At 40.0% G+C, this 16,927-nt stretch overlaps 1 protein-coding gene across 2 annotated transcripts in view; it reads right to left on the bottom strand.

Annotated features, from left to right (window-relative positions):
* Positions 1-293: 293 nt before the first annotated feature.
* The window catches only part of MAN2A1 (mannosidase alpha class 2A member 1), a 30,078-nt gene continuing 13,444 nt past the window's right edge, over positions 294-16,927 (bottom strand). For both annotated transcript variants that reach the window (XR_004681051.1, XM_035015027.1), the window contains exons 2-3: positions 6,575-6,832; positions 294-4,227 (exon numbers count right to left, since the gene is read on the bottom strand). Coding sequence is in view for 1 of the 2 variants with exons in the window: in XM_035015027.1 (XP_034870918.1) it covers positions 4,006-4,227; positions 6,575-6,832 (480 nt within the window). In the remaining variant the exon portion in view is untranslated. The remainder of the gene's footprint in view (positions 4,228-6,574; positions 6,833-16,927) is intronic.

Here is a 16,927-nt window from a genome sequence, read left to right as displayed (position 1 = left end):
CTAACAATATGCGGTCCAACTTTCCATTTAGTATACCTTATCTACTCTCTATACACTGTGACTTTTTTGAAGGAAAATTAACTAAATATTTCGGCAGTTTAAGTAGTGGGAAGGAAAGAATTAAGATTGTAGATACAAAGGTGCTGTTTTAATCAGCTTATTAAATATAACATGAACATGTATCAATCAACTAACATTTAATTTCATGGTCTATGATTCAAAACTTTTCAAAAGTGTAACAGTACAAAGTTATCAGCATTTACTTAACAATTCCTTTCCAATTTTAACTCATGTAAACCATACAAAATACTGTATGACAATTGTTACATGTCCTCATAGACTGGAAGAAGGCATGATTAGGAATTAAAATACGAAACATAATTTGAAATTTATCTGTCTTGTGAGATATCAGAACTCGATCCAAAAAGAAAAACACCTACATATATAAAAACACAGCAACAGAATTCTTAAAGTTAGGGAACTCAATATAGGAATCTTTCATAAGTCTATTTCAAACATTCCTATCCCCAACAGACAAAACTCCGATGAAACAAACCACTAAGCTAAAGTTTGTTTTAAACTGTTGCTGCAGAAAATGCAAACAAATCTCTATAAATCTCATTTAGAAAGTAAACCGCCTAACTGCACATTCATTTAGGAGTATTATACAAAGATTTCCCATTACAGAGTCACATTTTGACTTGGAATGTTTGCGCACACACTTATCTCTTTTCTTCCACTGAAAAAGAGGTTTCTTCATGATCTGAATGATTTACTTCTTCACAGAATAATTTAGCTTACCTAAACTCTACTTTTGTGAAGGAGCGGTGAAAATTATCAAGAAAAGCCAGCGGTTCTGTTCTCTATTTTGCTTGGTAGCAAAAATCGCTATCGCTTTCGCTTTCAAAAAGTCCATGGGGGAGCCTGGGTGGCTCAGTCATTAAGCATCTGCCTTTGGCTAGGGTCATAATCCGCCGGGTCCTGGAATCGAGCCCCACATTGGGCTCCCTGCTCGGCAGGAAGCCTGATTCTCCCTCTCCCACTTCCCCTGCTTGTGTTCCCTCTCTCACTGTCTCTCTTTGTCAAATAAATAAATAAAATCTTTAAAAAATAAAAAAATAAAAGGTCAGTGTCAGACTATTATTTCTTCCTCAAGTGGAGGAGGGCCTGAGGGTAAGGGTCATTAACATCTTTTACTAAGACAAAAAGACTCAACTCTGGTTGCTAAGATACCAACAGACAGATTCACTTAGAGCAGTCAGGACCAATGATTAGAGAAATCTCCTCACGGAACAACACATTAACTACAGCGGGAACCCCTAAGGCAAACAAACAAAATCTCAAAGGCATAGGTAATCCCTGCCCTTGAAGAGCTTCATATCATCTGCTGTTTGTATTTAAAATTACAAAGCACATTTTAAATATATTTTTTTTAAGGAACAGAAATAAGACAACAGGAAGAAGAGATGGAGGGAAGCTAAAGAAATGTGAATGTCAAGGTCCAATGTTTCATCTGAGTCTGCAGAATCACATTCCCTGGTTCACTATTTTATTGAACCGAATGAGTCAGTACCATGTGCTGCTGACTCTTCTGGGCATTAGTGACCTGCTGGTTATAAGACAAAGTGTGAGCCCTCACTGAGCTTGCATTCTAGTGAGGAGACAAAGCAGAAGTGCTGTAAACGTTGACATCTCTGCCTGTGTGCAAGTATGGAAGGTTCAAGAAGCTTCAGAGGGGCATGGAGACAGGTCGGGAAGGCCTCGTCTCTTATTTAGCGATTACTATATGCCACGTGTTGGGCTAGGCAATGAGACAGACTGAACAGGAGGCACATGTTCTCTGTCCCTTGAGTGTACTCAGGTGGGAGGTCCAGGTAAAGTAACAAGGAATTCTTGTGGTGCCACTTACTGCCCCTGGAAGTCTGACAAGTTGGTAACGCCTTCATCAGGAATAGTGGCACTCACCTTCTAGGGTTGTTTTGAGCACTCAATGTTTATAAAACATTTGGCACACTGCCTGGTAAACCACAGATTTTATTATTACAGTTAAGCGTGCGTGTTCTAGAATTACAAGAAATGAGATTGGTGGAAACTGAGGATGGCAGAAAAGGGGAAGAGACAATAAAAGTCTTTAAAAAATCTAAAAGGTTGGAGAAATGGGTTCACATGAGGACTTGCAAGACATACTGCAAAGTGTATTGACGACCCTATAAGAAACTGGATACAATGGAATCACATCACACACCCAATTAAGAGACAAGAAATGAACTGGCAGAGAAGAAAGGAGAGAACAATTTAAATACTACAGGGGCTCTGCCACCATTTCACTCAATAAGGGAATATTTCAGAGTGAATGAGATTTACAGAGAAAATCAATCATCTGTAGTCCTACAGGCAAACTCAGATCCCACGTATCAAGTGTGAGCACCTCACCTCACTGTAAGTCTAGATATAAACAAAGACCTGTTTTTCAGTACACATACCCTACATGCAAATGTACTATTTAATCTGGCATACAAGTAAGTAAATAGCTAAAGGAATTTTAATTACGTGTGATTTTCATCACCTTTTGTATTTACTTGATAACTAACTCCTGCTTTAAGATGATCTACCATATGATCTGCATTTGACAGACACACAAATGTGCCCAAAGGACTTGGGGCCAGTATACAGCCAAGCCAGGATGCCTGCCTCATTCTGCCTGGCTCCAGATCCCTGCAGTCTTTCCATGATGCCTGGCCATCGGAGTTTGGATTTGAAGGGACAGGCGAAGATTAAGGAGGAAGAAGATGCCAAACATTTAAGAGGAAAGGTTAATAAGATGGATGGGTATTTGTAAGAAAAGATAAAGACATTAAGACCAAAGACAGAGAAACCAAGTCAGAAGCTGGTGTGACATATGCTCATCACAAATTTCCAAAATAATATTGATTTCACATATTTCAGACCTCTGTACATACTGAATTTTGAAGTTTTATGGAAATTCAAACATTTCAGCATCCAAACTGTCCGAGTACCTTTCACATCCAAAGCAGCACACGTGTGTACGCACACACAGACACACACAACTTCACCAAATCATGTGTCCAGACCTAAAGCAACAAGTTCTACTGTCTTAGAAACAGAAGGGAACATATGCCAATAAATCAATGGGAAAGGATATAAGTCAGAGATAAATGAATGCTGGGAGTAAAGAAAAAAACCTTCAAAGTACTAGGTGAATAATGGTGCCTCTGATTAGTAATGATGAAATGGAAAAATTGAGAAAAGTAACAAATAGAAGCGTAAGTCAGTCCTCAAAGGAAGTCTTTTGAAGTACATTCCCCAAAAAATTCTGCAAGAGAATTCATGAAGTATTTACTCTGTGCCAGTGTACTCACACTAACAAATCTATACATTGAATCATATTTCCCACTGTAATTTTAGCAATTTTCCCTTACCTTGGAGGAAAAGGTCTCCAGCCCCAATAAATAACAAAAGCTGTCATATGAAATAATAACAATAATGATAATGACAGGAGTTACCGGGGCCATGCATCACGCTTTTACAACTCATCTTATAAAGTAGATACTTTATTCTGATTCTACCTGCGAAAATACTTACTTTCACATTCTGTAACTTGCCTAAAGTTGTCTCACACCATGGGGTTGGGACTCCACACTCATGTCCACCTGACCAAGGCTCTTAACCACTTTACATTGCTTTTCCATTTTAAAGATTCAAACGTTCCCATGAGAATTCTGCATTTTTTAGTGCACAGTTTATGAACACAAAATAATTCTCCCACGCAGTATTTTACAAGAAGTAACTACGATGAACAGTCAGCACCTTAAGTGAATTCAACTTTTCATCCCCAAAACAAAGACCTTCTTGTGTTTATTGCTATTTCACATCGCACAAGTACTATCCATGAATGGCACATAAATTGATAAAAACTCAAAATAAAAGGAATACGTTGCTGGAACAAGTCAGCAAATAGTGTCTCAAAAACTTGAGAAATCAGCTCTACCAGATTCTCATTAAAATACTCTGTGTGTACAGGGGCTTAATAACCTGTAGTTTTTTTGAAGTGTAAATTTTACCTGGGTCATTATGGGAATGAGGCACCACAAAGACTTGAAGGGGCTTAGAGTCCCATTCATTAAATAAATAGCTAATGTCAAATCCTTGTTTCCAAACTCCACCATCTGGATTGTCAAAAGGAATTAGACTGTAAACATCCAACATCTAAAAATACAAAAGACAAAATATAGGGGAAAAAAGAGTAAATTTAACCATGTATTACCATTTTTAATTTGAACTTAATGTTGGAAAATATTTGCTCAAAGCTAGTCACTGTGTATGTATTTTACTAGATAAAACTATTTCTGTAGACATTAACTGAACAGTTTAAGGCAGAAAACATTTAATTACCATTCAAATTCTTAAAATGCTACTGTGTTACTTAACTATCCTGATAAATAAGCCCCTCCTCCATCTGCTTCTAATGAAAAATAATTTCATTCAATTCCTTCTTGCCCTGCTTTTCTTCTAATACATTTTAGTGGAAACTGATAGGAACTAAACAGCAAAGAAAAAATTTCTTGATGAAATGTGATTATGACCAAATATTTCAGCATTTTCACAAGCAATACTGATGATTTTTTTTACTTTGAGTTGTCTTTATTTTACAATTAATCACATATATTTTAAAATCTGTATCTGAATGGAAATGCATCTACAGCTGTTCCTTCATTTAGCAAATGTTATGTTCACCTTTTTCATTCTAAAACTAAAACTACAACTGAGTCGATGAGGCATAATCATGTAAAAATGGAAATTTTTAAATGTTCAAATGCTCTCTATGTTTCCAATGTAGTAGTCCGAGGTAATAATCTTTTTGGACACAAAGGAAAAAATATTGCAGAAAAAAAAAAACCTAAAAGCTGGTATTTTTCATATCCTCTATAATACTAAATGTGACAAAGAACACAAAACTGATTTTACCAAAATTTGACTTTGGTAAAATTTAAATTATGTAAAAATTATATATAAAATTTTAATTACATAAAAATCACTATATATTATAAAATATATAAGCGGGTTACAAAAAAACTTAAAGATACCGAGCAAATTATGTAAAAAGTGAATGCAAAGTATTTTAAGGCAACAACATATCTCTCACTTCAGAATGTATGACTTTAATAAATAAAATAAAATGCTCCCAAGGATGAGTCAATAAAGGGAACCAGCTGGAAAGGAGGATGTGTTAACAGTCTCTGTTATTCCTTCTGGTTCTTTCTCCGACCCTGCAGCTCGCCCTGTACCCCACTGCCTCGTTCTGCCTGCCTTCTGGGGTTCTTCAGCAATACGGCTGTTTCTGTCCAGCCCAGATTTAACAACCCCCTCCAAAAAGAGTTTTGTTGTTCTCCTTTAAAAGGTACTTATTTAAAACCTATACAAAGCCAAGACTCACAAAAATAGATATACCTTCACAGCACAGAATCCTGATAGTGTGGGAACCTGACCACACACTAGTTGATAAGATTATGGGCACAAGGCTTGGCCAACTCTGTCTCCAGCTGCTGGCTTGGTCTGTGAGCCACGGGCTTCAAGATCCTATCACATTCTCTGTCCCCAGAAGTTAGTAGAAACATCTACTCCAAAGCAAGGCCAGAGCCAACCCATTTTGTCCAACTGTAAAATATTTGCCCTTTACAGACTCATCACCAAGTTTGAGCTCAGGTCTAAGGTACAGGTTAAACACAGCTCTCTGCTAACTGGCAGAACAGAGCACATTTGACACACCTTAAATTTAAGAAAAGCAGAAGTCCTTTCTTATCCTAGTTTACAACTCCACCACCCTCTAGAAAAGCGCTATCCAAGAGAAACAGAATGCAAGGCAAATCCGTAATTTCAAACTGTCTAGTAAAATGAAATAAGTGAAATTAATTTAAAGGATACATTTTATTTAATCCAATATACTCATAATATTATCTCCACATATATGTAAAATGAAACAAAGTATTTTGTATTCGTTTTCATAGTAAGTCTTCAACACTTAGAACACATCTCAATTCAAACTAGCCACATTTCAAGTGCTCAGGAGCCACACGTGGACAGTGACTTTCATACTGAACAGCACAGCTCTAGAATATTTCCCTTCCCTCTCTCACAAAGAGATATTCAGCAGAAGGTATCGAACCCTACACTGTGTGAAACCTATAATGTATAAAAGATATATAGTAAGAATAAGGCTTTTCTTATACTCTTAATAGGAAGATAAGAAAATCTCTTTGGTCAAATTTAAACCTCTAAAAGTCTTCATCTACTAGACAAAATAAGACCTAAAAAGCATACAAAAAGGCCATAATCACAAAGTATAAAATAAAAAAAAATAATTAGGGAAATAAAGAATTACAGAATTTTATCACTAAAAACAACTTTAATGGTCATGTGACTAATCCAGTCACTTTACAAAAACAGAAACTAGAATCCAGAGTTTAAGCAACTTACTAAGTTAAAACAGACACCAGATCAAAAAAGAAAGAAAAGCAAGGAAATCCCAATGATCATTAACGAATGCATACATTACCTGCACATCTGAATTCCGACTTCCACTTTGCAAAGCGAACGAACAGTCTTCAGGGTCCACTACAAGGGACAACTGTTTTGATGGCAGAAGAGGTGCGCCAGCATCTTGGCTGAAATTGCCTTGTGAACTTTTTGGACCATCCTCCACAGACTCACTCAAATTGATGACCGAGTCTCTAATGTTTGAGATGATCTCATTATTCTCAGCTAGCAAACGCTCCAAATGGTCTATTTTTTCTTGCAACATTGAGAGCTGGCCCTACAATAAAAAAGAAAAAGGCAGCTATATGAAACTCTAATATAGCTCTGCTGGGGCACACACATTTTTTTTTTTTAAATTATGTGCCTGCCCAAGAGGGCAGCCACTCACCCTTCACTTTCCACTTTTATAAGTGGGACCACAAAAAGCGTGGACGGCTGGCAGTGTTGAAACACCAATTTACAACAAAAAATCTCCGTGGCTGCAATCTTTGTTTAATCATATTTTAAAATGTGCAAGAGAAAAACCAAAAATATTTTGGGATATATTTCCTATTGCCCCCAAACCCAATCCTAAAAGATCTGTTGAGTTCTCTATAATAGCTAAGTATAACATATTATGTTCAGGTATGAAATTTTAAATTTTAGTTAACTGATTCTAGTTACTTGAAAGGGTCAAAAAGTATGCACCTGAAAAAAATCATTCCATTGTAGTAACCCTAGTGGACAATCCTAAATAAGAAATATCATCTACAGGAAAATCAATTAGTCAACCCTCAATTAGCCACATGCATGAAAAGTAACCACGCTATAGGTCACGTAGACTGCTTCTCCTACATTGTGTGACTTTAAGGGTTTTTTTTTTTTTTTAAGATTTTATTTATTTGACAGAGAGAAAGCTAGAGACAGAGCAGGAGTGGAGGGGGAGGGGCAGGGAGCCTGATGTGGGGCTTGATCCCAGGACCCTGGGATCACAACCTAAGCTGAAGGCAGACCCTTAACCGACTGAGCCACCCAGGTGCCCCAACTTTAAGGTTTTTTAATTGATCCTCACATTAAGAGGCTTGTCATCTTTATAACATAAACCTTGTTGTAGAGAGTAGTATTTCAGCTTATGAGAGCAAGGACAATCTTTGTCTTGTTCATTCCTATATACAGGGCCTTAAATACGTGGTAAATACTTAAATATTTGTCCCATGGCCCTTATATTTCTGGAACTCAACAATAATTCTTAGTGAGCACCCACTGTACCAGGCAAATGCTACATGCTGGGAAGACAGATACACATAAGATATGGGTCCATACCTGAACACAAAAAGTGGCACTCTCACAAGCAACAGCCTACCCAAAGTCCACACTAGGGTTTAATAAAATAACTCTATGCCCAGCGAACAAATAACTCTGGACACCCAAAAACAAAAGTTCTACCACCAGTAAATAACAGGAAGACAGAAAGAAGAAGGAATGAAGTAACAGGAAGACAGTAAGAAAGAGGAAGGGAAAAAAAACACCTGAATGTCCAAAGGTAAAGAACTGGTCAAATGGTACATCTATATCATGGAAATGTTTTCAGTCACTGAAAATTTAGAAATATTAATTCCTTAAAAACAGAAATATGTGAATCACAGACCTGTACCCCTGAAACAAATAATGTATTATATTAAAAAAAAAAAAAAACAGAAATATATGGGAAGGTACTTTCAGAAGATACAGTAGAGAAAAAGTTTAAAAAGCATGCATAAAAAAATAGTAATTTGGTATCATCCTTTTGGAAAAAAAAATTATGGAAGACCATAATCAAGATGGTAAAAACTGGTCATGGGTATTTACATTCTTCTTTCGTCTGTTATGAATAGCTGCTGACTTTGTAATAGGGAAGCCAGGAGGGAAAAGGGACTCTACACTTCCTGGTTAGAGGCCAGTTCAACAAGGGGAGGGGAGAGGTCAGCAGACTGGTGTCTATCAGGGGAAGCCCCCTGGAGCAAACTGTGGGAAACTGACAGAGGTCTGAAGGGGCTAGAGAAGGTATCTTGGAATGAGAAAAGAAGTATCCAAAATTAGAGGCAAGTCAGCAGGCCATTATCTTTGTGGGGAGGAGGGAGGTGGGAGAAAAGATGACACTGGGGACAAATATCCAAAGCTAGAGAAAAGAAACATTAAGACGGCCTCCACACACCTGAAAGATGCTCTCCCAGGCCTACTTACAAGCATGGGACAGACACAGACCCTGTGTGTCAAAACCGCAGTTCTATAAGCCAACTATCTCCTCTGGGGTGGCATGCTAGGTCTCCAAGAGGTAGAACTCTGAAGTGTATTTATCAGCATATTATACAGAAGCCGGAAGTACAAGGTTTTAACACAGAACTCATCCTGTAAGACAAGCCCCATTTCCTCTAGTGAAAAGCAAGAGAGAACCTGCATCAGTTCATGACTAGACACGGCACAGCAAAGGAAACAGGATGCATCAGTGCAACACCAGTTCAGGGCTCAAAGAGAGGAGCTGGTTGAACCATGTAGATTCCAGGTCAGCAAAGCTATTGAGCAGTATCATACTACAAACCCTTCTTCATCAGCAGACATTGATGCTGGTTGAGTGGTTCTCAGCAGAAAGGCCAAAGTGAGTCCCCTTGGCATGACCCAAAGCTCACCCAAAGAAGCTTAAAATATACGAGAGTCAGGCATGCAGCTAACTCATCTAAATTTATTTTTCTAAACAGACATGCTATCAAAGGCTGTCTGAAATAAGGGAAAAACTTTTCTTCACTTATTATCAAAACACCGAGACCACAGCTTTTTGAAATCACTTCTGATGAATTCTGTTGAATATTTCCAATACTGAAGATACAAGTCTACTTCAGTGATGCTTGCAATTTCTACCACAGCAGGTAACAACAGTAAATCAAGTTCCTCTGATTCCAAGCAGAATTAGAACATGTTGACTTGTCTTGCCTCTAGTAAAGCTACCCTCCTCCATAAAGTAAAACTTAGTCTAAAATACCAGCACCCTAGAGCTTTTAAGATGCTGCCGGTTTTATCATCTGATAAACTTGCAGTGTACAAATTAATACAGGAGTGCCTGCATTTCTCCAGACCTTTCTGTATCAGGAGAAGATAATTTTGGAGCCATGCATACAGTTCAACAAGCACACACTGAGAAAGAAGAGGGCTCTATCCAGGAATATTCTTACAATGGCCTTAGTCCCATAACCCATGGATGAGAGCATTATTCAAAATAAACACTACAGGAGAGAGATGTTTTGAGAAAAACAATCCGGCAGGCACCGAAGATGACTTTCGATCTCATTGTAGCTTTAAAGATACAATTAATGATCAGTACCTGGAATTCTATACCGAATTACTAATTCCATGGAGAAAATTGTGGTCTGGGGATATGTCAGCAGAATGGTCTAATGAAAATAATTTTTTATACTACATTATGCAGTGGAATAAAATCTCCCCTCAAACGGCTGAAATTCTTGAAATATACACACCTCATAAGCAAATTGTGTATATACGACAGAGAAGAGTGGTATGGCCTTAAAAGGATATGCTTGTAGTCTGCATTAAAGTAACAGAAATCATAGATAATGTTTCAATTACACTGACAAGTCAAGGAATACTGAGAGTAATACTGAAAAAGACAATTTTCTGTAGGGTAAGAAAATCATTTGTGAGAAAACCATTTTATTCTTTGATTCGCTAATCAGTTCTATGGGGAGGCCATGGTGTTGCACGGTGGAAGAGTGGAGAAGGAAATCATGATATTTGATTTACTTTGCTTTTGATGAAAGAGAAAAATTGAGCAAAAAAAAAATATCACTCATACAAATGACTTTTGAGAGAGAAAATTTAGAGCCTACTACAGGCAAAACAGGATCAGAACCCACTCAGTCCTACGAACAAAATCAATGTACACCTACAGCTAAATCTGAAAGCTTATGACATAATTATTTGCCCCAAGTAAGCACTAGCTGCTGGAATTGGCATCACTGTGATCACTCAAGCTCGGCTGAATCTGCACATCAGCATCTTCCTTCCTGTTAGAGTAGAAAAAAAAAAAAATGCATGCCTTCCCATTCCCCACTTCAAAGGCCAACACTTAACTGGTGAGCTCCAAACCCATCTCTCTCAACAGCTCAAAGGCTGGTATTCTTTTGGTTAAAACTCTCTCAACACTGCTTCATCAAACTCCCTTTTTAAAAGTAACTCATTCTCAATTGTGTAACGTGTAACTTCAGGTCAAGCTATATGAAATTTGTCATTCTCATAAATCAAAATAGTAAAATTCACCAATTTCCTATGGTTCAACTTAACATGATATCCCATCTAAAACATCAAATCAAACTCCAATGCTTCCCTTAGCCCCACGATTCCCTTCCCGGGCCCCAACGCCTTCACAGACATACAGACATTATCAACAGTCTGTGCTCATCACCCCCCTTCCTTATAAACTCCATTCCCTCATCTGCCTATTCCAATCAGCATCTGCCCACCAAACTCCTGCAAAACTCCCCAAAGGCTTCCATGTTGTTAATCATGATAAGCAAACACTGTCCTCCCCTTACTCATCATCTCAAGGAGCATCTAGCATACTAGACCACTTCTTCCTCCTGGCAACATTTTCTTCACTTACTCCCAGCCCTGCATGTTCTTGGGGTTCCTCCTGCCTCCTGTTTATCAGTCTCCTTCTCCCCCCAGCATCTACATGACAGAGTGCCTGCCTCAAGGTTAACACCTGAGCCCTCTGCCTTCCCTATACTATCTTAAATTATCTCATCCACTCCAGGGTTTAAATTCCATTTTTTTTGTACTGATGTCTCATTTATATTTCTATCCACAGCTGAAGCCTCTTCTCTGAAAAACAAACCCATCTGTCCTAACAACTATTCCACTCCTCAACTTGGTTTCAAACTTATGTCCAAAAGATACCCTCCCCAAAAAAGCCTTCTACAATCCTCAAATCTTCAGTAAGTAGCTTTAATCTCCATCTAGTTGGTCACTCCCAAAATCTTGGTGGCATAACTGATTCTTCTTCCTTCCTCACCGTGTTCATACATCCAACCTACCTGCAAGCTCTTTCCTTACTACCTCTAAAATACTTGTTGAATCATTCTACGTCTCTCCCTCTCAGCTGCAACCACACTGATCCAAGCCTCCAGCAACCTCTCCTGCCTAGTACACAGCAGCCTCTTAACTAATTTCCCAGTGCTCAGCTTACACCCTTCAACCATGCCCCACACAGATGCGTTATCCTTCTAACAATCCAGTGCTAGTTTCTCACTGCACTTCTACTACAATCAATAAACACCTGCATCTATCCCTCCCCCAAAGTAGCTTCACCCTGATCTCATCTCAGTTGTAAGCCAGTTCCTCCTCAACCCATCTCAAGACCTTCATACATGTTCTCCCTTTATACAGCGTTTCAAATCTCACCTGAAACATTACCTCAGCGCAGCCTTCCCTAGCCATCCTACCGAAAATAGGCCTTCTCAGGTTATTCTCTATTTTTTGCTTCTTCCATAGCTGTTTTTTACCTATTTATTCATGTATTGTTTCTCCATCTTCATCACTAAATGAACCTCTATATTGAGAACAGGCACCACAGCTGTTTTATTCATCACTGTACCCTGATGCTTAGCACAATGCCTCATGCACAAAAGAACTGCAAATATTTACTGGGGGGCGGGGGGGGAGGAAAAAAAAACATATGAAACTTTTTTTTTTAAGACAAGAAAGTATTAAATGTCATTTTTTGGCACACAGCTTACACCAAAATAATATGAATAAAAATAAAACACTCTAGCAATTTTTTTAAGAAAGAAAATTCACAAAAATCTTCTCTGTGACCCAAAAAGTAGGTAAGAATGAGAAGGAAAGTCCTAAATTATAGGGTGATCTTCACTGACTGAGAGGGAAATGATACAGAAATTGAGCTGTTTGGCCACAAAGTGACAATCATGACCTTGTGAGTAGGGCAGAATATGCGGCTCCTCTTCCAGGGCAGGCGAAGATTACGGACTCTGTACAGTCCAACCAAAAGTTTCAACGTTCACTACTCTCAGTAATCAGGGTTCACTGGGCTCTAATTTCAACTGATGCAGGGGATGAAGAGGGTTTGGTAAAAGAACCTGAGGCTGATTCTGAAATTCTTCCTACCACAGTAGTGATAAAAGATCTTCACTCAACCAAATCAAGTTTTCTAGTTAAGAGAACGATAGATGAATTATTGTTTATAATATAATCACCAATGGCAAGATTCAAAAGAAACAAAATTTTACTGGAATACATATGTGTATATACGTCTGAAACTCTAGCTCCATACCACCTGTCATCCATGCTTTCTTTTCCCCCTTCTTGATGTTGTTAAATTCAGTGTATCACTCCATCAAATCAAGATCTCTCTGGACCTGGATTCTGTCATAAAATGTGCCCACCATGTACCAATGTGACTGGGTAAAAGGCTCTAATAGTAACCATCAGAAGCATCTGAAAGGCTGCTCAAAACTACAAATCCCAGGAGTGCCTGGGTGGCTCAGTAGGTTAAGCGTAAGATTCTTGGTTTCGGCTCAGGTCATAATCTCAGGGTCGTGAGATCAGGCCTCAGTCGAGCTCCATGCTCAGCGGGGGCATCTGCTTGAAGATTCTCTCCCTCTGCCCCTTTCCCTGCATGCGTGTGTGCATTCTAATAAATAAATCTTTAAAAAAAAATTACAAATCCTGGGGATCCACCCTGGAATCTTGGAAAGGGCCACAGAAACTACAATGTTATGTTCCACAAGTGACTCTGGTGATCATTCAGGTTTGGGACCTACATCTCCAACTTCATGCATGTCAGTGAAATATCTAAGATATACCAGCCAATAAGCCATTTGGCAAATCACCCCCACACTACCCTAGAGGGTGACATAAATCACAAACCTGCACCCTTGGATAATCTGCTTAAGTGGATATTAAATCTCTTAATCATCCTTGTACCATACTCCTCCATTTCATGCTTTAGGATATTATACCTCACATTTTTATTTTTAATAACTGCAAATAATGATTACCTTTATTTTTAATAACTCCTCTTACCAGAAAAAGATAAAAGCAGTTTAGCTAGATGGTTAAGCACAAGAGCTCTGGGTCAGACTATGTGGGTTCTAATCCTAGGTCTGGCACTTACTAGCAGCACTGTGACCTTGAGGAAGTAACTTAACTTTTCTGGGCCTCAGTTTCTTTTATGGGCAAAATGCAGTGCTAATACCTATTGCTTGGAATGGCTGAAAAGAACTTGCACAAGGCCTGCCACCAGGTAGGCATTCAAGAAGACGTTACTCTTCTGCTGCTACAATAAAAGTATGGCTTTCTAAAAATCACTTTGGGTTTTTTTTTTAAAGATTTTATTTACTTATTTGAGAGAGAGAGTGAGAGAGAGACAGAGAGAACACAAGCAGGGGGAGAGGCAGAGGGAGAAGCAGGCTCCCCACTGAGCAGGGAGCCCTACACAGGGCTCGATCCCAGGACCCCATGATCATGACCTGAGCCGAAGGCAGACGAGACGCTTAACCGACGGAGCCACCCAGACGCCCCTGGCTTTCTAAAATCACTTCAAAGGGTACCACTTTCCAGGGAGCAACTGTGATGAAGAACAGACCCTAAAGCCAAGCCAAGAGTAATGTCATCAAAATGGCTGCAAGGAGACCCCAACCTCCATCCTTCCACAAAGATCAACAATGAAACAGCTATCCATGAACAAAAACAGCTGTGGGACAGCTCTGGAGTCTACTTACAAAACTTCAGCAACACAGTGGGACAAAAAACCTGAAAATAACCACACAGAAAAAAAAAAAAGACTGCTTCATTTTGCCGGCATCATCCCATCCCCCAGGCCGGCAAGGCTCAATGCCAAGAGGGAACTCCCCAGCCAGAAAGAGTTCCCTTTGCTAGGAAAGAAGAGCAGGATAAAACAGGTTCCCCTGCCGCTGGGAGCACCACACAAAGGGACACACAGAGACAACTAGGAACAAGGAAGAAAAGCAGGCGCTACCAATGGTAGCCACACAGCACGAACAAGAATGGTTCTCAGCGACCCGCTCTACAGACAAACCCAGCAGCTTTCACCAGTGAAGGAACCAATGGCCAGCACAGCTGCCATGGAATCCCTGCAGATTTTACCAGTTTTCACCCACCCCTTGTATTGACATTTGTTGATGCCACCAACCTGTGGCCGTCCTGTTCTCTCCCCACTCAGCCCCTCTGGAACCTAGGAACCACGCCAGCAGCCAGCCCAGGCCTCTGTGGCTGCTCAAGTGCAAGACTCCAGCCCAGATCCCAGTGGCTGATCCCCACTGCCATGGAGCTAGCCCCTCGAGCTATGCACTTGCAGGTTGCCAACCTGCCACTTGTCACCAGCCTCCACTGCCTGCACACGTTCAGGAAGAGACTGCAGCGACAGGAGAGCAAGCCAATAGCCAGGGCCTCCACAGCTGCTTGTGAACATGGATGAGGTCCTGTCTTCTGTCACTAGCCTGCACCATCATGCTCACCTGGCATCAGACACTCCAGCTGCGCAACTACACATCCCCTGCTTGACCTCCACCACCAGCCTCCACTGCTGTGTGCCCATGGTGAGAATGAGCAGTCATGGTAATACCATCAACAACCAGTGCACCCACAGTCGGCCCCAGCCTTTGCTGCCTGCCTTGGATCCCACCACTACATGTATTTGTGCAACTAGCCCCTGCCACTACACAGGCCTTTACAGCTGAGTAGGTGCACACAACCAGCTTTGGCCACCACTGCTGTCTGCCCCAGCTCCTAGCCACCGGGCCTGGAGGTGCCAATGAGGACACAAGCAGCCCTTGCAGCCACTGCTGACACCCTGGAGCATTTGCCAAGGACCACACAGTTGTCAAAGCTATGGACCCCAGCAACCTGAGCCAAAGAGACATCGTGCCACCCTCAAAAGAGATGCTGCCACATGCCCCTGCACTTGGTGCCCCGCACCACTAGAACTGGAGTCACAGGCGCTAGACCTGAGGACATGCTGGGATCACTAGCATGCTCCAACGTCCCCTCTCCCGCACAGGTGAAAGGCTTCCCTTAGCAAAGTCAGTCCATAAAGTCTGGAAGAGGTGACTGCTTCTTCAAAAGCATAAACACCTGTGCAAATTTATAGGAGTCACTAAGACTCAGGAAAACATGACTCTACCAAAAGAATACAGTAAACCTCCAGGAACTGGTCCCCCCAAAATGGAAATATAGCTATTGCCCAACAAATAATTCAAAATAATGTTCTAAAGATGTTCAGAGTTACAAGAGCATACAGATTTCCCCAGACAGACAAAGGCTAAGGTGGAATTCATCACCACAGCACCTGCCTTACAAGGAAAGCAGAAAACAGTTCAAGCTAAAATAAAACACACTCATTAGTAACATGAAAATCTATGAAAATATAAAACCCACTGGTAAAAGTTAAATATACAGTCAAATTCAAAATAATACTTTAATATGGTGGAGTGTTAGCCATTTAATTCTACAGTAAAATGGTTAAAGGACAAGAGTATTAAAAATAACTACAACTACAGTAATTTGTTGTTTGTTTTTTTTTTAAGATTTTATTTATTTATTTGAGAGAGAGAGAATGAGACACAGAGAGCATGAGAGGGAAGAGGATCAGAGGGAGAAGCAGACCCCCCGCTGAGCAGGGAGCCCTATGTGGGACTCGATCCCGGGACTCCAGGATCATGACCTGAGCCGAAGGCAGTCGCTTAACCAACTGAGCCACCCAGGCGCCCTACAGTAATTTGTTAATGGATACACAATAGAAAAAGGTAAGTTGTGACATCAAAAACATAAAAGGGAGGGTAAAAGAGTAAAAGGGTAAGCTTTTTGTATGTGATCAAAGTTATTATAAAATACACCGTTATATCTATAAAATGTTCTATGTACGTGTCATGGTAACCACAAAGCAGAAAACTACAGCAGATTCACACAAGATAAAGAGAAGAGAATCAAAGCATACCACTATGGAAAATCACCAAGTCACAAAGGAAGGCAGCAAGAGAGGAAGAAAGGAACATGGAAACTACAAAAAAGCCAGATGACAATTAATAAAATGACATTAAGTTCTTACCTATCAATAATTATTTTAAATGGGGCGCCTGGGTGACTCAGTTGGTTAAGCGACTGCCTTCGGCTCAGGTCATGATCCTGGAGTCCCAGGATCGAGTCCCACATCAGGCTCCCTGCTCAGCAGGGAGTCTGCTTCTCCCTCTGACCCTCCTCCCTCTCATGCTCTCTGTCTCTCATTCTCTCTCTCTCGCAAATAAATAAAATCTTAAAAAATAATAATAATTACTTTAAATGTAAATGGACTGAATTCTCCACTCAA

Source organism: Mirounga leonina, unplaced genomic scaffold (genome assembly GCF_011800145.1).
Source record: "Mirounga leonina isolate KUSES-001 unplaced genomic scaffold, KU_Mleo_1.0 Mir_168, whole genome shotgun sequence".
Classification (NCBI taxonomy): Eukaryota; Metazoa; Chordata; class Mammalia; order Carnivora; family Phocidae; genus Mirounga; species Mirounga leonina.
The sequence above is the reverse complement of the archived record's forward strand: the minus strand, read 5'-3'. Positions and strand labels throughout refer to the sequence as shown.